Consider the following 18,804-nt stretch of genomic DNA (forward strand, 5'->3'; position numbering starts at 1 on the left):
AAGAGATAACATGTCAGACATGATACCTGCTTTCAAAGATCATGCTATCTAGGAGGAAAATATTTGCATTTGGAAAATTATATTTTGAAGACTAAATAAGTGTGGAATTTATATGAATGTGCTGAAGAGATGGCCAGCCTGGGCTGGCGCAGTCAGGGAAACGTCTTAAAACTGGGTGAATTTGAACTTAGTTTGGAATATGGATAGATCTCTCAACCCTCTACTCACTCACTCATTGAGTAGGTTGGCGGTTCTCAAACTGCAGTGATCATCAGAATCACCTGGAGGGCTTGTCAAACTACAGACTGCTGGTTCCTTTACCAGTTTCTGATTTGGTAGGTTTGGTGTGGAAGCCTGAGAAGTTATAATTCTAACAGGTTTCCAGGTGATGCTGATGATACCAGTTGGAATCCACACTTGGAGAACCCACTGTTCTAGCAGTTTTTGGAGTGAGACCATGAAGGTTGTTGACCCCATGCTAGGGAGTTTAGCCATTCAGGATTTTAAGCAAAGAAGGTATATCAGCGTATCTGTAAAGTAGAGGGATTATTCTGGTAGCAATTGTTGAGCATGGATTGGAGGGGTGAGCCTTCCCCTAGAGACCCTTTAGGAGCCAATGCAGTGATAAGTGGAAGATGGAAACCCAGCCCACTACTGTAGCAGTGCAGATGGAGGAGAGTGGCGGGATGAGGGCTGGTCAGGAGTCAGAACTGAAGGTTGAGATCTCCAGGGGTAAAGAAGGAGGAGGAATCTGGGATGACTCCAGGTTTCTAGCATCACTGACTGATTATACGGCAGTTCCATTAACCAAGAATCTATATTTGTAATAAGTTTTAACATTTTAAACAACAAAATCCCAGGGGCGCTTGGGTGGCTTGGTCGGTTGAGCGTCTGACTTCGGCTCAGGTCATGATGTCACGGTTGACGAGTTTGAGCCCCGTGTCGGGCTCTGTGCTGATGGCTCGGAGCCTGCCTCAGATTCTGTGTCTCCCTCTCTCTCTGCCCCTCCCCCCGCTCATGCTCTGTCCCTCTCTGTCTCAAAAATAAACAAACATTTAAAAAATTTAAGTAACAAAATCCCAAGTATTATTTATTATCAAAGAGTAACTGGAATGTAATAGAAAACACATAGTTTTGGGGAGCCAGACAAGTCCGAGTTCAAATCCTGTTTGTGATGCTTCTCAGCAAGTGATTTCACCCTTCTGCACCTCAGTTCCCTGTAAATAATAACACTCTCAAATGGGTTGGTGACTGCAATGCACTTCACCCTGTTCTGCCCCCCGTCCATTGTCACCTCCACACGTCTCCCTGCTCTAATTACAGCCCTGCACAATGGAGCCTCCTCCCTGAGTATTAGGTATGTTACCTTATATGGTTGTCACAAACAAGATCGTACGTGGCTCATAGTCAGTGCTCAGAAAAATGCAAAGCCCATCCTCGTGTGTGCATTGACCACTGTGCGCATAAAGCTTCTGTTTTACTTACCAAGCGATTCCATTTTTTCTTTGTCAAGCACCAGGATGTATTCATAAACGCCACCCATTGATCCAGACGTTATGTAATGAGTGCCATAGTCATTGATGAACTTGGAATACATGCCGTAATTGTACTGCTCCGGAAGCTCCATTAATGACTGCAGCATGCTTTCATCCAGCACAATATTGTCCCTTCTCATCTTAAAATGAGCAGTCTGCACCTTTGTGGAAATTCTCATGAAGTTATATTTCTGCCAACGATCACCGCCGTCGAGTAAGGGAGAAGAAAGAGAGTACACGTTTTACCATATGACGTAACGCAAAAGATCAGCATTTAGTAGCTGTGGGAGATACGTGTATTTATAAACATGTGAGCATCAATACCCACAATGGACTGTTATTCTACTTTACAGGCATATATTAAACACCCATGTGTGCCTGACCGCCTCTCTCATGCCTGCATCTCTGTTCCCACTGACCCTGTTCAGGTCCTGTTTGCCTCAACTCTCAACTGGGTTGGTCACTGCAATGTGCTTCCTAGTACTGGTGACTGTGTTGTGCCCCCATTCCATTGTCAACTCCGCCCATCTCCCTGCCCCAATTATAGCACTGCATGATGTAAGCCTCTTACACAGGTATTAGGTATCCATTAAAAATTATGTTGGGGGGGGGCACTTGGGTGGCTCAGTCGGTTGAGCATACAACTTCAGCTCAGGTCATGATCTCGCGGTTCGTGGGTTTGAGCCCCTCATTGGGCTCTGAGCTGACAGCTCAGAGCCTAGATCCTGCTTCAGATTCTGTGTCTCCCTCTCTCTCTGCTCCTGCCCCACTCGCTCTCTGTTTCTCTCTCTCTCTCCCCAAAATTAATAAATATTAAAAAAATTTTTTTTCATGTTTTTTTAATTGTGCTTAGGAGTAGTTTTGATGACATGAAATTCTAAGATGAGTTATTTATGTAACTTATTGAACACATATCTGTAAGAGTCTGTAGTCACTGGCATTATGCTTGGAGCAGAGGACACAATCTTGGATGAGACCGGCCCCTGCCATCATGGAGCTTACATTCTAGTGGTAATCTTGTACTGTTAAGTAATGAAGTAAGGCAGGCTCCTGAGATAACAGGGGTCATACTGGATTGGTTTAAGAGGGAGAGGATCATGTATGGGCATTACTTCACTTGCTCTGAAGCAATAGTGAAATTTTGAAAAGGCCACCTGCTTTGAGAAAAGTCCACATGACCATGTGATCGCCAGATCTCAGAGCAACACTTTCCCTTCAGAGCTATAGCTGACTTAAGGCAACGCTCTGGAATGTACCTTGTATTTGTTGAAGAATTTTCATAACTGTATTTTCATCATCCAGAATAATTTTTTGAGCCCCAACTAAATCGGCAGTTCTGGTATCAGGGTTATTGAGGCTTTCTGGTAAACTTTTAACCAACTCAAATAGTTGGCCAGAGAGAGAGTTCTCTGGCCCCTGATGGCTTCTCCTCCTTAGACCCTACTTTTTCCCTTCCCACCCTGTGCCGGCTGAAGTTCTGGCAATCCCAGATTTGTGGGAGGCAATCTGCCCTCTGCAGACCTTTGTACAATGCTGTTTCCCAGGCCCGGAGCACCCTTCGTTCACTTCTACCTCCTTTCGTCGGGACAACCTGTTCTAGTCTTTAGAGCTCCGTTTAGGTAGATGTCCCTTCCTCCAGGAAGCATTGCCTGGCTGCTCAAGTTGAAAGGAAGCTAGTGGTGAATGTTTGATGGATAAATGAATGCTTGTGTGTGCCAGTCCTCTGATCTATTCAGAAAAGCAAGGCTGGCTTTCGAATTCTTCCCAAGCTAGTTTAGAGGGCCTGGCTGTTTCTCTTGAAGGCATTCCTATTCTAAGTATTCCCCTGTTTACTCCAGGTAACCATGAAAAAGAATGGGGTGAAGCGAGAAGAGTTCCAGTCTTATCATTCAATTTTATTCCCTTTGTGGTAATTCTGTGTGCAAAAGTGTAATAAGAAAAACAAACATGATTACCACTGATCAGACATTTCCAATTACACAAGCAAATGAAGGTTCAATTACTACTGTACTTTTTTAATGCAATTAAGGTAATACATGTTCAGTGTAGATTATGGAATACTGTTTGGCACAGGCATTATGCTTTAATACCTTGTTATTGTACTTGTTTAACTTATTCACGAACGAAGAGTCTCGTGACCCGGATAAACCCACATCCACTGTTGTTTCAGGGCTGCCCGCGGGGCCCACACCAACAACCACTCCTGCCGACACAGACCTGTCATTCTTTACTTTAGAAAGAAGTTCATTTGCATCATTGTATAACTCTGAGGAGAGTCTGGTATCTGCCAGGGCCTGAAAAGAAACAAACAGATGTTAGCTTTGTGCGCCAGAGTTGTATCTCAATCTGTACTTAATATTGAAGTCTTTGCTCCGTAAAATATTTCAAGTTGCAGAATTTTGTTAAGTTTGTTTATTTTGAGAGATGGAGCATGCGGGCACACACAAGAGTGGGGGGAGGGGCAGAGAGAGAGGAAGAGAGAGAATTCCAAGCAGGCCACACTGTCAGTGCAGAGAGGATGTGGGGCTTTAACCCGTGAACCATGAGACAATGACCTGAGCCAAAATCAAAAGTCGGGCACTTAACTGACTGAGCCACCCAGGTGCCCCTGCAGATTATTATCATTATTTTAAAAGGCTACTCCAGGCATTAGATTGATCCTCACTCACTAAAATTCTGAAAACATAGCAGTTAGTTTAGTTATTATTTAGTGGTTGTGCTAAATATGTCTTTAAGGGGCACCCGCATTGGCACGTTTGGTTAAGCGTCTAACTCTTGATTTCTACTTCGGTCATGATCTCCTGGTTTGTGAGTTCGAACCCCGCCTGGGGCTCTGCACTGTCAGATTCTCTCTCCTTTTCTCTCTGCCCCTGCCCACCACCCACCCCTCAAAATAAATAAATAAATAAAAATAAAATATTTATTTAAGTACGCACACACACTCATGATTCTCATAACATGCTGTATTGTTCTGAGTATGGATTTTTTTTTCCACCTGACTTTTCCTTCCTGTCCAAGAGGCTGCCTTTCCCTACAACAGGGATACCCAAAAAGCCGCATCTGGGCCTGGATCTGGGAGGAAAGGGGCAAGGGGGCCCAGCAGGTGGTAGGAGTTCTAGGCAGAGGTTTGCGCCCACAAATGTCAGGTTACTTCACTTCAGGCACACAGCACAGTTGCATTTCTCTGGCAACTGGAGCAGAGTCATGACTCGCGCCTTGCCTGAGCCGAGAAAGCAAGGGTTAAGAGCACGTGGGTGGTTCACTCCTCAGTCACAAGAGCATGTATGTGTCGCGATGGAGTCGCTGTTAGTTTGGGTCTCGCGTGTCTGTGACAGACGACTTAGGGTGGACGTGTGGCATAGGGCATTATTTTTGAAAGCCCAGAGATTTCAGAATCCTTGGTTGCCACAGCATAGCCTAGTCTATCTGGCCGGACACATAAGCTTGGGGGAGGAGGATGTGACCAATAATGGATCAGAATCCCTGGATCCTACATCTCTCTGTAAAGACAGGATGCATAGGACTATATAGATAGAATGTGTGTGATCTGTCTTGCCTTCTAAATGACATATAGCCGGGCTTAGTTCAGATAGATCTGGGTTTGAAACTCGTCTCTGCCACCTACAGCTTTGGGCCTGACGCTTTATCCCTCTAAGTCTTTGAGTCTTTTTCATATCTAATGGGGCGATGATACTATCTACCCCTTTGTGGTGTTGTGAGGCTTAGGTGAGAGAATTTGTGTGCAAGCGTAAGATCTGATGCATGGCAAGCATCCAGTGAGGTGCAGACATCTCACCCAGAGGGTGAAGGGTACAGAAATGAATGACCTGGGAGTAGGCGCTGGGGCTGGTCATGAGCCATGTGGTGCTCCAAGGGACTGGGGAACCACACAGTTTTGGAGGTAGAGAGAATTTAGGGATTGTCAGCATTTTGCAAGCAAGCACTTTTCAACAGCAGAACCCTCTCTGTACACAAAATCACCTACAGAAAATCAAGACAGGAAAACTATCAGAAAAAAGATAAATACCATATGATTTAGCTTATATGTGGGATTTGAGAAACAAAACAAATGAACACAGGAAAAAAGAGACAAAAAAAAAGATTCTTAAATGCAGAGAACATTTAAGAACCACATTAATTTGGTGGTTGCCAGAGGGGAGGTGGATGGGGGTAGGGGGGGAAATTGGTGAAGGGGATTAAGAATACACTTATCATGGTGAGCACAGGGTGATATATGGAAGTGTTGAATCACTATATTGTACACCTGCAATGAATGCAACACTGTAGGTTAACTATACTGGAATGGGAAGAAAAGAAAAGAAAAGAGAAAAGAAAAAAGAAAAGAAAAGAAAAGAAAGGAAAAGAAAAGAGAAAAGAGAAGAAAAGAAAAGAAAAGAAAAGAAAAAAAGAAAAGAAGAAAAGAAAAGAAAGGAAAAGAAAAGAAGAAAAGGAAAGGAAAAGAAAAGACAAGAAAAGAAAGGAAAAGAAAAGAAAGGAAAAGAAGAAAAGAAAAGAAAAGAAAAGAAAGGAAAGGAAAAGAAAAGAAAGGAAAAGAAAAGAAAGGAAAAGAAAAGAGAAAAGAGAAGAGAAGAAAAGAAAAGAAAGGAAAAGAAGAAAAGGAAAGGAAAAGAAAAGACAAGAAAAGAAAGGAAAAGAAGAAAAGAAAAGAGAAGAAAGGAAAGGAAAGGAAAAGAAAAGAAAAGAAAAGAAAAGAAAAGAAAAGAAAAGAAAAGAAAAAGAAAGAGGGAGGGAGGAAAGGAAAGAAGGAGGCAGGGAGGGAGGGAAGGAAGGAAGGAGGGAAGGAGGGAAGGAAGGAAGGAAAGCAAGAAAGGCGATCAGTGAGTAGCTGCTCCTGGTGAAGCAGGGGCCTTGGACTCAGAACACTGCCCAGCCACCTCCTGTCCTGACCTCCAATTTACATGGCAGGAAACTGGGCCTAGGGAGGGGCAGTGAGCTGTTCAAGGTCTCAAATACTTACATTCTAACAGATTACAACCTGGTAATAAGTCTTCTGACTAGCAGCCCAGAGAAATGGACCTCGAATCTGTTTCATTGGTTTGGGAATGGAGCCAAGATCTAGCAGGTGGGTGGTCACACTCATGTTGTGCCTCTTTTTGGCCCTGCCCTTGCCTGTCCGTGCCCTTCAGCACAGAACATGTGTGGGGGCAGACGTAAAGGGGCCTTCGGACACCAATGAGCTCTCCAGGAAATAGAGTCTTCCTAAGCAAGGCGTCCATCCCCATCAACAGGCCTCTCCCTCCCTACCCCATAGCGGCCTGTGAGCACCCTGTTCAGACTTACTTCAAAGTGGTACTTGAGGAAGTTGTAGGGTTTCCGGAAGTACTTCTCATCTTCTCCGTAGTAGAGACGCTCACAGGCAGGGTCATAGCGAAGCGCTCTCCACTCCCCGTTGTATACTGTCTCACACTGGCCCCCATAATACCTGGCATCGTACACGCTCTGAGTTTCCTGCTGGGTCAGGATATTGTACCTAGAGTGAAAAGGCAGGCAGCTGCTGGGAGAGAGCACTGAAAAGGCAAAGAGAGCATAAAATATCCCCTGGAAGACGTTGTTGCTGGTCTGAGCGATGGTTTCACAAACTGTGTTCTCTGGAGCCCTAGGGTTCCTCAAAGTGTCTTAAGGGCTACTTTGCGTGACACAGGGAACCAGAGTGGGCGGAGCTGGGCCCCCAGGTTCCCTTTCACCAGAGCAGCTGAAGGTTCCATCAACACCTAGAATAGGGCGCCCACAGAGAAGGCACTCCTAAAAATCGGGTGTTTGAGTTAAAGAGTAATATGTGCAGTTATCAAAACTCCAGGCACAGAGCCGGAAGCCTGAGCCCACTTCCTAGCTCTGCCACACCTAGCTGTGTGATCTTGGACAAATCAATTAACCTCTCTGTGCCTCGGTTCCATCGTTTGTAAAGAGCAGTCAATACTACTGCCCTCAGAGAGTTAAATATGAGTTGCAACATACAAGGAGCCATAAAGTACTTGGCATATATTAAGTAGCAAGTAAATGCTGCCATTGTGGGTTTTGTTTGTAGTGTTTCAGGAAAAAGGCTTTGCTGGTAAAAAAAAAAAAAAATGGACTTGACATATTGGGTGTAACTCACGTTGCCAAGTTGAGAATCTGACCCTCAGAAAGGCCATTGTTTTCAGGGCGGCCTGGAATGTCAGAGGGTACAATTTGAAAATCATGGAGACTCCTGTTGAATTTCCAGTTTGATCACCTACCAGCTCTGTGAATTTGGATACATTATAGATGGCTTTCTGAAGTTCATTTTCCTCGTTTGAAGAACAGACAGAATAAAACCACTTCTCATGGTTTTTGGGGCGTCTAAATGAGAGCATTAAAGTAAAATGGAAGTCCAGTTGATAGTCCATATTATGCACTCAACAAGGGATACTTCCTCTCCCCTAGCCCAGTACCCTCCCAGAAATACTTTCCTTTGCTTTTCTCTCTGGGGCATTTCACATCCCTCTGCCTAGGCACTGCATTTTAAGCCACAGACGGTAGAACCTTACATAGGCATAAACAGCATTACATAGATGAAATACAGCTTTAATTTTCTAGAAAAAGAGAAAGTTAATGGAACAAAAACATTTCACTTTGGCTAAGAGATCCAGGACCTAACAATCGAAACCTCTTATGGTATAGATAATAAAATGATTTCTTGTCTCTGCCTCTCAAGCTCCTATTCAGCCTTTAATACCCAACTCAAACATTGCCCCCTCTATCTGACCCTCTTTGATTATCCTGGACAGACAGCTATTCCTTTCTCTGTGTTCCCATGGCAGTCAGTGATTACCTCTGTCATAACATGTGTCATATTTTTTCATTCCCTCCATGAAAAGACACAAAGGCAGAAGATGAGCAGGGGGTTAACTATGAATAAAACCTGTCTTGAAGAAATAAATGGGTAATTATAGAGCACCTAGCATATAGTAGAAATTCAAGGTATGTTAACTTCCTTCTTCCCTTCCTCTCTCCATCTCTTCCTTCATATTAATGGAAGTGGTGTAATAATAGCTATGGTGAATTGAATACACATTCTACCAGACGTTTAGCATGTGTTAACTTTCAACCTCCTGACAATTTTGCAAATGCAGAAACTGAAGCTCAGAAAAATTAAGCAATTTGCCTATAGTCACAGATAAAATTTTTTGACACTAAAATCTGTGTTCCTTCCCTTTACTTCTCTGCTTACTTTTCTATCTTCTCGACCATTGAACATGTTTCTGCCTTTGGCTTATAAATATAGGCTCTCCGGTGAGCCAAACAAAAAGTCAAAAGAATAATTAGTTTTAAGACATACTATAACCTCTAAGCATAAGAGGTTACTAAGACTACTTGTATTTAGACAAGGTGGTTGCAGAAACCTCAATGAAAATAAAAAGATATAGAGAAATGCCACTTTTTGGAAATCTATGCAGAAATACACACATGCACAAAGATACATGTACAAGGATGTCCACTGCAGCATTGTTTATAATAGGGAAAAAATGGGAAATAATATAATCATCTTTCAATAGTCAAATAAATTTTCATGTAGTGATACTATGGGAGAAGAATCAGCAGACTTTTTTTTATAAAGGGCCAGACATGAACTATTTTCGGCTTTACAGCCCATAGGTCTTTGTTGCCACTGCTCAACTCCATCACTGTAGGGTGAAAGCTGTGTTCCAATAAAACTTTATTTACAAAAACAGACAACAAGCCAAATTTGGTCTTCAGGCCATAGTTTGCTGACCCCTGTTATGGAACATTATGTTGCTTAGAAAAAGACAATAGAGGGGCGCCTGGGTGGCTCAGTCGGTTAAGCGTCCGACTTCAGCTCAGGTCACGATCTCGCGGTCCGCGAGTTCGAGCCCCGCGTCCGGCTCTGGGCTGATGGCTCAGAGCCTGGAGCTTGCTTCCGATTCTGTGTCTCCCTCTCTCTCTGCCCCTCCCCCGTTCATGCTGTGTCTCTCTGTCTCAAAAATAAATAAACGTTAAAAAAAAATTTTTTTAAAGAAAAAGACAATAGAAAATATGGGGGAAATCTTCCAAATATATTAAGTTAAAAAAAGCAAGTTACATACAATATGTATAATATGGTCACATTTATGTAAAATATGCTTATGTCTATCATGCACAATACGTATAGGCACAGCTTCCATACAATGTATATTTTCGGTGCATTTTTTACATGATCTGAAAGTCCTACACCAAACTGTTACACAGGGGTCAGTTCCAGAGAAGGAAGTGAGAGAGGGTGATTGGGTGGGATGCGGGTCGGGGAGGACGAAGGAAGACTTTCATTTTTTTACCTCAAACATATTTTCTTTCTGTAGCAATAAATTAAAATTTTAAAAACTGGGAAATGCTTAAATTAAAAAAAAAAATAGATATCAGGATAAGCTTCTGAGATCTTGAACAGAATAAAAAACCAGCTGTTGGGAGTGGGAGTGGGGCCATTCTGCTGGTTTCAGTGTTCCGTGTAGGTAAAGCACACTCGTGAAGTGTATTTCAATGCTCCTTTGAATCACACGAGAGCAAGGTCATGGTCTGTGATCTTTTTGCCAATAAGCAGGGATTCATTTTCAAGTTAACACCTCACTATTTCATGCTTCCACTCTGTTTATCTCACAGTCATGATCAAAATCAATAAGAATCCCCTTTGATGAGTCTTAGGGGCTGAATTGTGTCCCCCTGACATTTATGTGTTGAAGTCCTGGACCTCCGTACCTCAGAAATTGACTATTTTGGTGAGAGGGTCTTTACATAGGTAATTAAGTTAAAATGAGGCCATTAGGGTGGGCCCTAATCTCGAATGACTGGTGTCCTTATAAGAGGTGGCTAGGACCCCGACACACACACAGGGAAGGGCAATGTGAAGACACAGGGAAATGGCAGCCATCGACAAGCCAAGGAGGGAGGCCTCAGAGGAAACCAATTCTGCCATCACCTGGCCTTGGACTTCCAGCCTCCAGAGCTGTGAGAAATACATTTTTGTTTTGTATAAGCTATACATTTCTTTTGCCATTGCAGCCTGAGTGGACCAATATGCCACCTTAGGGGGACAGAGAGAGTTGCCTCACAGGACACTCGGCAGAGCAATTCTCCTAAAAGACCCTCTTGTGTTGCTAAAGCTAATACTCGTGATTGAAGAGAAGCCATTCCCTGGGCCCAAGCAGCCAGGAAGCAGGACTCACCCCAAGGCCGCACTCTCTGACCCTGGAATGGGGTCATACAGGCTGCAGTCGCTTTCCATGACCCTGACATCTTCACAGTCATCCTCGTCAGAGCCATCAAGGCAATCCTTGTCTCCGTTACACACAAGGTGGCGTTTCAGGCAGCGACCTGAGAGAGGAGAGGCTGTGGGTGCTTCCAGAGCCTCCCAGACTCCTCCCTCTTCCCATGACCCACATCCAGAGTCACCAAGCGCCCCCTACTTCTGAAACAGCCCCTCCCCCACCTTCATCATGTCGCATCCTGTCTCTGTCCTCACCGCCTCTGCCCTCCTAGGAGCCTCGCTGTCTCCCACCCGTAGCCCCCACCCCCTGTTCAGGCCCTGCAGCAGGCTCCCCTCTAGAATTCATCCTCCATATGCAGCTCCAGTGACCTTTCTCTATATCCTTCTGTGGCTCCTAAATATTCCCATTCTAACAAATGCCACAGTCTAGCCCCCAGTTCCCTACCTGGCCCAACCTCTACCTCTCTTCCCAAAGCCCTGACCTGCAATCATTCTGCACTATCGCCAGTCCTTAAATCCCTGTGATTTGCATATTCTTTCTCTTAGCAAATCCATTGCTCCTTTCTAAGTCCCAACTCAAGTGCCCTTTTGAAGCCTGCTCTGACTTCCCAGCACAGGTTTGAGCATCCCCTGCCAGAGAGTTCCCTTGGACCATGAGCAAACACCCATTACGCTGGCTATCATACAATATTATCATCACTCCTTGTAGGTCTCTCTCCCAAAGAGACTAGGAGTACCTCGAGGTCAGGCACATCATCTTTTCATCTCTGTATCCCCAGCAGGTAGAACATTGCCTGGGACATACATGCCCAGTCAATATTTATCCAATGAATGGATGAATGAATGAATGGTACCTTTTCTAAATGAATCAACAGATGTTCCTACAAACTTACATCAAAATTACTTGGGTTACTTGTCGGCTTAAAATGCAGATTCCTGAGCCCCATCCCAAACCTACAGAATGCCAACTTCTAGGGGAAGGGCTCAGGAGTCGGCATCTTCACAAGCTCCTGAGTGACTGTTTTGCACATTAAGTTTGACGGGCGCAGCTGTTATCTCACTGGAACGCTACTCACCTGTCTCCTTACACTGGAAATCCTGTCCACACTGTGCTTGCTCTAGACAAGCTGTGGGACTCTGACAGCTGGCTTGATCCCAGACATCACCACTGCAGATGGTTCCCCCAAACTTGTTTGGCTGCAGGAGGCTCCGGAATCGGTACTAAATCAGATTTTGAACCAGACACATTCATTGTCTATCAATCAAACAAGATTTGTGCAGGCGGGTGTCAGCTCAACATAAGGAATAACTGTCTCGTGATTGAGAGGTGCCTAAAAAGCTGTCTTTGGAGGGGATGTTCATAACTGGTGGTATTCAGCCAGAGGTGCCTCAACCATCAGCAGAGATATTGAATAGGGCCTTCAAGCATCCAATGAAAGACTCAAACAAAATATTTCTGGGGTCAGGACCTTCTCCCCTCCCTTTTCTTCAACCACTTAGTACCTATTCATCTTTCATGACTCACAGTGTACCTCCTCTGAAAGCCTTCCCTAAGTAACATATTCCATAGTTCCCTGCACCTCCTTCTCTCTTCCCATTTGTCATATAAGGTTGTGATCCCTTGTCTGCTTATTCATTTACCTTTCTTACTAGTTTAAGAACCTTTTGCATGGTGAGGAGAAGTGGTGAAGGAAGGACCACGTCTTATTTGACTTCATACACTTGGCACTTGATCTAGGGTCAGGTACACAGGAGGCACTTTTATGAGATGTTTGTTGCTTTCCCTCCGTACCATTTCTTCCAGTCATGGCATCCTCTCTTTCCTTGGAACATATCTCATATGGCTCAGGTGGGGATGATCTCACCCCCCAAATCACAGGAGTGTGTGGGTATGAACCAGGCCAACTCAACCAGGGCACCATATGCCAAATTACAGTGATTGATTTAGAGATTGGTTCATGGCTCAGCCTTAGGGCAATCATTATTCTCTCTGAAGATTTTCTTTTAGAACTTTAGAAAAGACCATTTCTTTTTGCCCAACTTGCTGGGAACTGTGGGCATCAAGTGGTCATCTAGCCTACTTATGTAAAAAGAGACCATCCAAGAAATGAAGACATGATCTCAGTCCCTGGGTTCAGCTTTGACTGCATATGAATAAATCCTTGTTGAAGGAAGTATGGAAAGAATAAAATTCACACCAATCTTGGAGCTCTATGATTTCATGATACTGCTTTCTATATGGTGTATAGCTTTGGGCACTAGTGTAGAAAGCAGAAGCTGAACACTAGGATATTCAGAGAAATATGAGGTTCCATTCCCACCTTCAAGAAGTTTAGAGTCTAGTTGAGGAGACAAAATAGATAACAATAGAAAACATGCTGTATGGAGAGCTCCATGCAAAGTGTCCAATAAGAGAATGTGCGGTGCCATAGTTTCTGCTGCCTCTTGCCTTGGCTCAGCCCACAGGCCCCTCCTTCAAGAAGGTTCATAAATAAGTAGGAAAGCAAAGGTTTGAGCAACAAGAAAAGTGAGTTCCTGGCCTAATTCTTCCTTCCTGCCTTCCTTCTTTCCTTCGTCTTTTTCTTTTTTCTTTCTTTCTTTCTTTCTTTCTTTCTTTCTTTCTTTCTTTCTTTCTTTCCATCTTTCTTTCTGTCCTTCTCTTTCTTTTTCCTTCTTTCTTTTTCTTCCTTTTTCTTTCTTTTGTTCTCTCTCTCTCTTTTCTTTTTTCTTTCTTTCTTTCGTCCTCTTTCTTTCTCCCTTCCTCCCTCCCTTTCTTTCCTTCCCTTTCTTTCTCCTTCCTTCCTTACTATAGCTGATACACAATATTACATTAGTTTCAGTTGTACAACAGAGTGATTCAACTTCTTTATGTTACACTCTTCTCACTACAGGTGTAGCTCCCATCTGTCACCATGCGATGCCATTACAATAACACTGACTACATTCTCTGTGCTGCACCTTTCATCCCCATGACCTACTCATTCCATAACTGGAAGCCTGTACCTCCCACTCCCCTTACCCATTTTGCCCATCCCTCTACCACCTCCTCTCTGGCAGCCATCAGTTTGTTCTCTGTATTTATAGATCTGGTTCTGGTGTTTGTTTTTTATTCCTGAATCTCTTTCTTCCTTGCTATGTAAAGTATCAGTGCCTGGTACTTTGTGCCTCAGTTTCCAAATCTGTAAAATGAGGTGGTTGACCTAGGTGACCTCACTAAGTATAGCTACTAATGATTCTTTCACCTGTGTTCATTTACCTTTGAGTTTCTGTTTCCTAATATGTAAAGTATGATGACTCCTCACTTTGAAAGGGTGTTGTGAGAATTAAATGAGAGAATGTGTGAGGAAATCACCTGGCCCTGTGTCTGACATATCATTGGTGCCCATTAAACAGAAGTGGTTCCACATCATTATCAGTGGAGTTTTTCCAGAAGGTTCCAGTGGGTACATGTGGAGCTGCAGCTTCCCCCTCCCTCCTCTTGTCTACTTCTGCCTCCACAACTGCTCATTGGCAAAGAGACAGAGGTAGCAAAAAAGGTGAAGAGTAAATCTGTCCATTTGCCTTTCCTACCTCCCAGTTAATAACAGTGATAGGGATTTATAAACTCAATGGGAAGAGAGTGTGATTAACAATTGGTTTGGAAATATGAGGACATTTTAATTCTCTTCCAACCTCTTGCCCCACAAATCAGTACATAAAGAAGTGCTTAGCGTACCAACATACAGCCAAATCTCCTTCTCACTCTTTAAAAAGTCCGTCAGAGTTTTAAGACCTGCAGTTACCAACACAACGATGATGATGGTAACTACCATTTATTGAGTGTGTTTTGTTAGCTGGATACTTCATATTCTTTATCTCATTTAATCCCCACAACTTTAGGAGATCAAATACTATTCTGAATCCCATTTTAAGCTGGGTTAGAATTCCAGTTCTGCTACTTACTGTGTATGTGTCACTGGGTAAATCACTTAACATCTCTGACCCTCAGTTTTCTCATCTATAGAATGAGAGATATGGGGGTCTTGTGAACATTAGCGATAATACATGTAAAGAAGTCAGCACTTTGCCTGCTGTCTTGAATATACTCAGTAATAAGAGTTACCACATCAATATCATTTTTTTAGCCTGCTGTTGGGCTACTCCAGAAGGATTTATGACTGAATGGGAATTGGATTAGATGGCCACTAATATCGCTTATGACTCTCCACAGAGTGGAGGGGGAAGCAGGAGAGTGAAGTGATCAGGCACATGGGCATTTTGGAATCAGACTGACCAACTGTCAAATCTAGGCTGTGCCTCTTTCTTTATGGGTGACCTAACCAAAGACCGTGGTATCTATCCGTCACTTACAGTTGGCTATGAAAGTCAGCTAAGAATTTATTAAAGCATCGGCACAGTGCCTGGTATATAGAAATGATTTAATAAATGGTAACTATAAATGACATTATCACCTTCCCCTGGTTCCTGTATTGGAATGATGGTGCAGTCATGAGGTTCATTCCCACTGACTCCCCATTTTCTAGGTCGTTATCAAATAATGAAGACATTGTGTTGCCGAAAGGTTGGTGCAGATACTCCCTTAGGGATTTCTCCATGCTAGTGCCTGTGTTGGTATCATTAAGATATCATTTTCTTTTCTAGCTAGTCGATAATATTTCTTTCCAGAAATGCACATCTTTGTTTGGGTGATTTTGAGAGGAATAAAAACCATATGAATAAGAAGAAACTAGGATGGTCTTTCCCTTACATAATTAACAGAATTTGTTTTAAGGATTACTTTAAAGACACATATGTCTTTTTGAGTCATTACTTTGAGAAGTTCAATTCTAATTTGAATAGTAAGTCATTCACCTGTGCTCTCTGCTGTCTACACAGCAACACATGAGGGGAAAACGCAGTTTAGGATATGTAATAAGCTAAATAATGGCCATGCAAAGAAATCAAGTCCTAGTTCTTAAAAGTTGTAAATGTTACCTTATTTGGGAAAGGGGTCTTTATAGATATTATTAAGGTTTTTGAAATGAAGAGATTACACTGGATTATCCAGGGAGGCCCTAACGGTCATCATGGTGTTCTTATAAGGGGAAGGCAGAGGAAGATTTAACACAGACACACAAAGGAGACACACAGAAGAAGAAGAGGTAATGTGGCCACAGGGGTAGAGAGCAGAGCCCAGAGATTGGCCACAAGTCAAGGATTGCCGGTGGCCACCAGAAGCCAGAAGAGGCAAAGAACAGATTCTCCCCTAGAGCCTCTAGAGGCAGCATGGCCCTGTCAAATTTCTGGCCTCCAGAACTGTGAGAGAATACATTTCCGTTGTTTTTAAGCCACCCAGTTTGTTACAGCAGACTCAGAAAAGTAACACAGGATATCAAAGCAAAATGAGATTCTGGGAGCCAGATATCTTTGAACGGGGCAGTCTGGGATTCCTTGGCATATCTCAGAGACAGGAGAGGCAAAATAAATAATTTCAGGCTTTGAAGCTGAATAAATGAAGTCCCAATTGTGTTCCCATCCGTAATGATTTTGAATTCCATGTGATTTTGAACAACTCATTCACAAGGTAGCCCTGCATGTCACCGAAGACTGGGTCTGGAGGCCCACTCTTCAGAAGCTCAGGGGAGAGAAGAACAAGTCTTGATTCAGGCAGTGGCAGCTGGTTGGAGAGGGAGGCATGTGTAGTAATTATACAAACAGCTAACATTTACTGAACACTTACTATATGTTAGGTGCCATGGAAAGCACTGTGCATACCTTACTCATTTAATACTCATAAGCCTATGCTGTAAGTACAATTCCTACTTCCATTTATAGATAAGGAATCAGAGGCATGGAGAGGATAAAATATATGCCCAAAGTAACATAACAAATAAGATGCAGAGTCAGAATCCGAGTGGTAGCTTAACCACTTAGACTTGACAGTAATGTACCAATAGACAATGTTCAGGCAATGGTGTTCCAACTGGGAGAGGTGGGAGCCTGGAGACATCCTACCCTGGGTACATCCAGTAAAGGCATGTGTTGTCTGTAGAGATTTTAAAATAGTAATAAAACAGGAGTTATTCTGCCTTTTATTATTACCATGAGCCAGTAATTATGAACAAGGCCAGAATTTTAATACTCCGCCCTAGCAGAGCAGGTGCTCCCAAAGTCCCCCTTTCTTTGAGATGACACTGGGTTTAGTGACCATTTTGGACCGTTCAAAACCACTTAGGTGGGCAAGATAGACTCTTGTCTGTTGATTGGGTGTGTCAGCCTTTTTAAGGCATGAAAGTAGAATCCTCAGGAACATTCTCTGATTTATCTAAGCTCCCCACAGGTTATTAGCCCCTCTAAATGACCTTCACCGGAGGGCAACAGATTGACCAGGATCCAGAGAGGCACGGGGATCAGTGTGCCTATGTCTGAATGGCCCCCCTCTGCACATCAGCCATTAACATATACATCTTATGTAGCCTCACCCCATAATGACCTATAAACAAAAGCAGAAAAAATTCCACCATCTGTGTCCCCATGGCTTCCAAATACCTATTTCTAGACCTGATTTCGACCCAGACCTCAGATTTATAGACCTATTTGTCTCCCTTTAAATGCCTAGTTCACCATTCAAATATCGAATGCCCCCAACCTGGTTAAAAATGTCTTACCTTTGTGTCCTGACATGGAAAGCATTCTGTCCACTCAGACCAGGTGCTCAGCTGGCAGTTAAGTGCTGTCAAGGTGGAACTCTGAACGGCCCGACTTACTCTCCTGTAAAGAGGAAAGACCCTTACTTCAATTTTTAAGATTTATATTACGGTAGTTTTTATTTTTGTTGTAAACTCAAAAAGGTCTTTTCATAGGAAGATATCTTAATAATATGAAAACAGATGAATTCTTCCTCACCTGTACTGAGATATAAATGAAAAAAATTGTATATATTTTAAATGCACAATGTGATGGTTTGATGTACATTGTGAAGCGATCACCACAATCAAGCTAATTAATACATCTATTCCCTCACATAGTTACGTGTGTATGTGTGTGTGTGAGAACACTTAAGATCTACTCTCTTAGCTAATGTCAAGTACACAATACAGTACTATTAACTGTAGTCACCATGTTGTACATTAGATCCCCTGAACTTATTCATCTTATAAATTTGTACACTTTGACCAACTCCTCCCCATGTCCCCAGTCCTTTGTAAACACCATTGTACTCTCTAGTTCTTTGAGTTACACTTGTTTAGATTCCACATAGAAGAGAAATCATGCAATATTATCTTTCTCTGTCTGGCTTATTTCACTTAGCATAACGTCCTCCAGGTTCATCCATGTTGTTGCAAATGACAGGATTTCCATCTTAAAGAAGACGCCCTAAAGAGGGCTAAACAGATGTTGAAATTTTTTATCTTTTTTTTTTTTATCATTTTAAAATTCAAGTATAATTAACATACAGTGTTATATTAGTTTCAGGTATATAAATATAATAATTCAACAATTCTATGCATTACTCAGTGCTCATCAGAATAAGTGTAATCTTAATCCTCTTTACCTGTTTTACTCATCCCCCTACCCACCTCCCCTCTGGAAACCACCAATTTGTTCTCTGTATTTAAGAGTCTGTTTTTTTCTTTTTTCTCATTTTTCCTTTGTTCATTTGTTTTGTTTTATTAAATTTCATATGTGAGTGAAATCATATGGTGTTTGTCTTTGTCTGGCTTATTTCACTTGGCATCGTGCTCTCTAGTTCCATCCACGTTGTTGCAAATGGCAAAATTTCATTCTTTTTTATGGCTGAGTAATATTCCATTATATATATATATATATATATATATACCACATATTTATCTATTCATCTATCAGCAGACACCTGAGTTACTTCCATATTTGGTTATTGTAAACAATGTTGCAATAAACATAGGAGTGCATATATCTTTCTGAATTAGTGTTTTCATTTTCCTTTGGTAAATACCTAGAGGCGGGATTACTGGATCCTATGGTAATTCTATTTTCAGTTTTTTGAAGAAACTCCAGTCTGTTCTCCACAGT

At 42.6% G+C, this 18,804-nt stretch overlaps 1 protein-coding gene across 1 annotated transcript in view; it reads right to left on the reverse strand.

Annotated features, from left to right (window-relative positions):
- The window catches only part of C8A (complement C8 alpha chain), a 68,226-nt gene that overhangs the window by 29,559 nt on the left and 19,863 nt on the right, over window positions 1-18,804 (reverse strand). Inside the window, exons 2-7 of the mRNA XM_058717267.1 lie at window positions 17,421-17,523; window positions 11,850-11,994; window positions 10,733-10,880; window positions 6,837-7,026; window positions 3,626-3,829; window positions 1,486-1,726 (exon numbers count right to left, since the gene is read on the reverse strand). Of these exons, the coding sequence (XP_058573250.1) occupies window positions 1,486-1,726; window positions 3,626-3,829; window positions 6,837-7,026; window positions 10,733-10,880; window positions 11,850-11,994; window positions 17,421-17,523 (1,031 nt within the window). The remainder of the gene's footprint in view (window positions 1-1,485; window positions 1,727-3,625; window positions 3,830-6,836; window positions 7,027-10,732; window positions 10,881-11,849; window positions 11,995-17,420; window positions 17,524-18,804) is intronic.

Source organism: Neofelis nebulosa, chromosome 2 (genome assembly GCF_028018385.1).
Source record: "Neofelis nebulosa isolate mNeoNeb1 chromosome 2, mNeoNeb1.pri, whole genome shotgun sequence".
Lineage (NCBI taxonomy): Eukaryota > Metazoa > Chordata > Mammalia > Carnivora > Felidae > Neofelis > Neofelis nebulosa.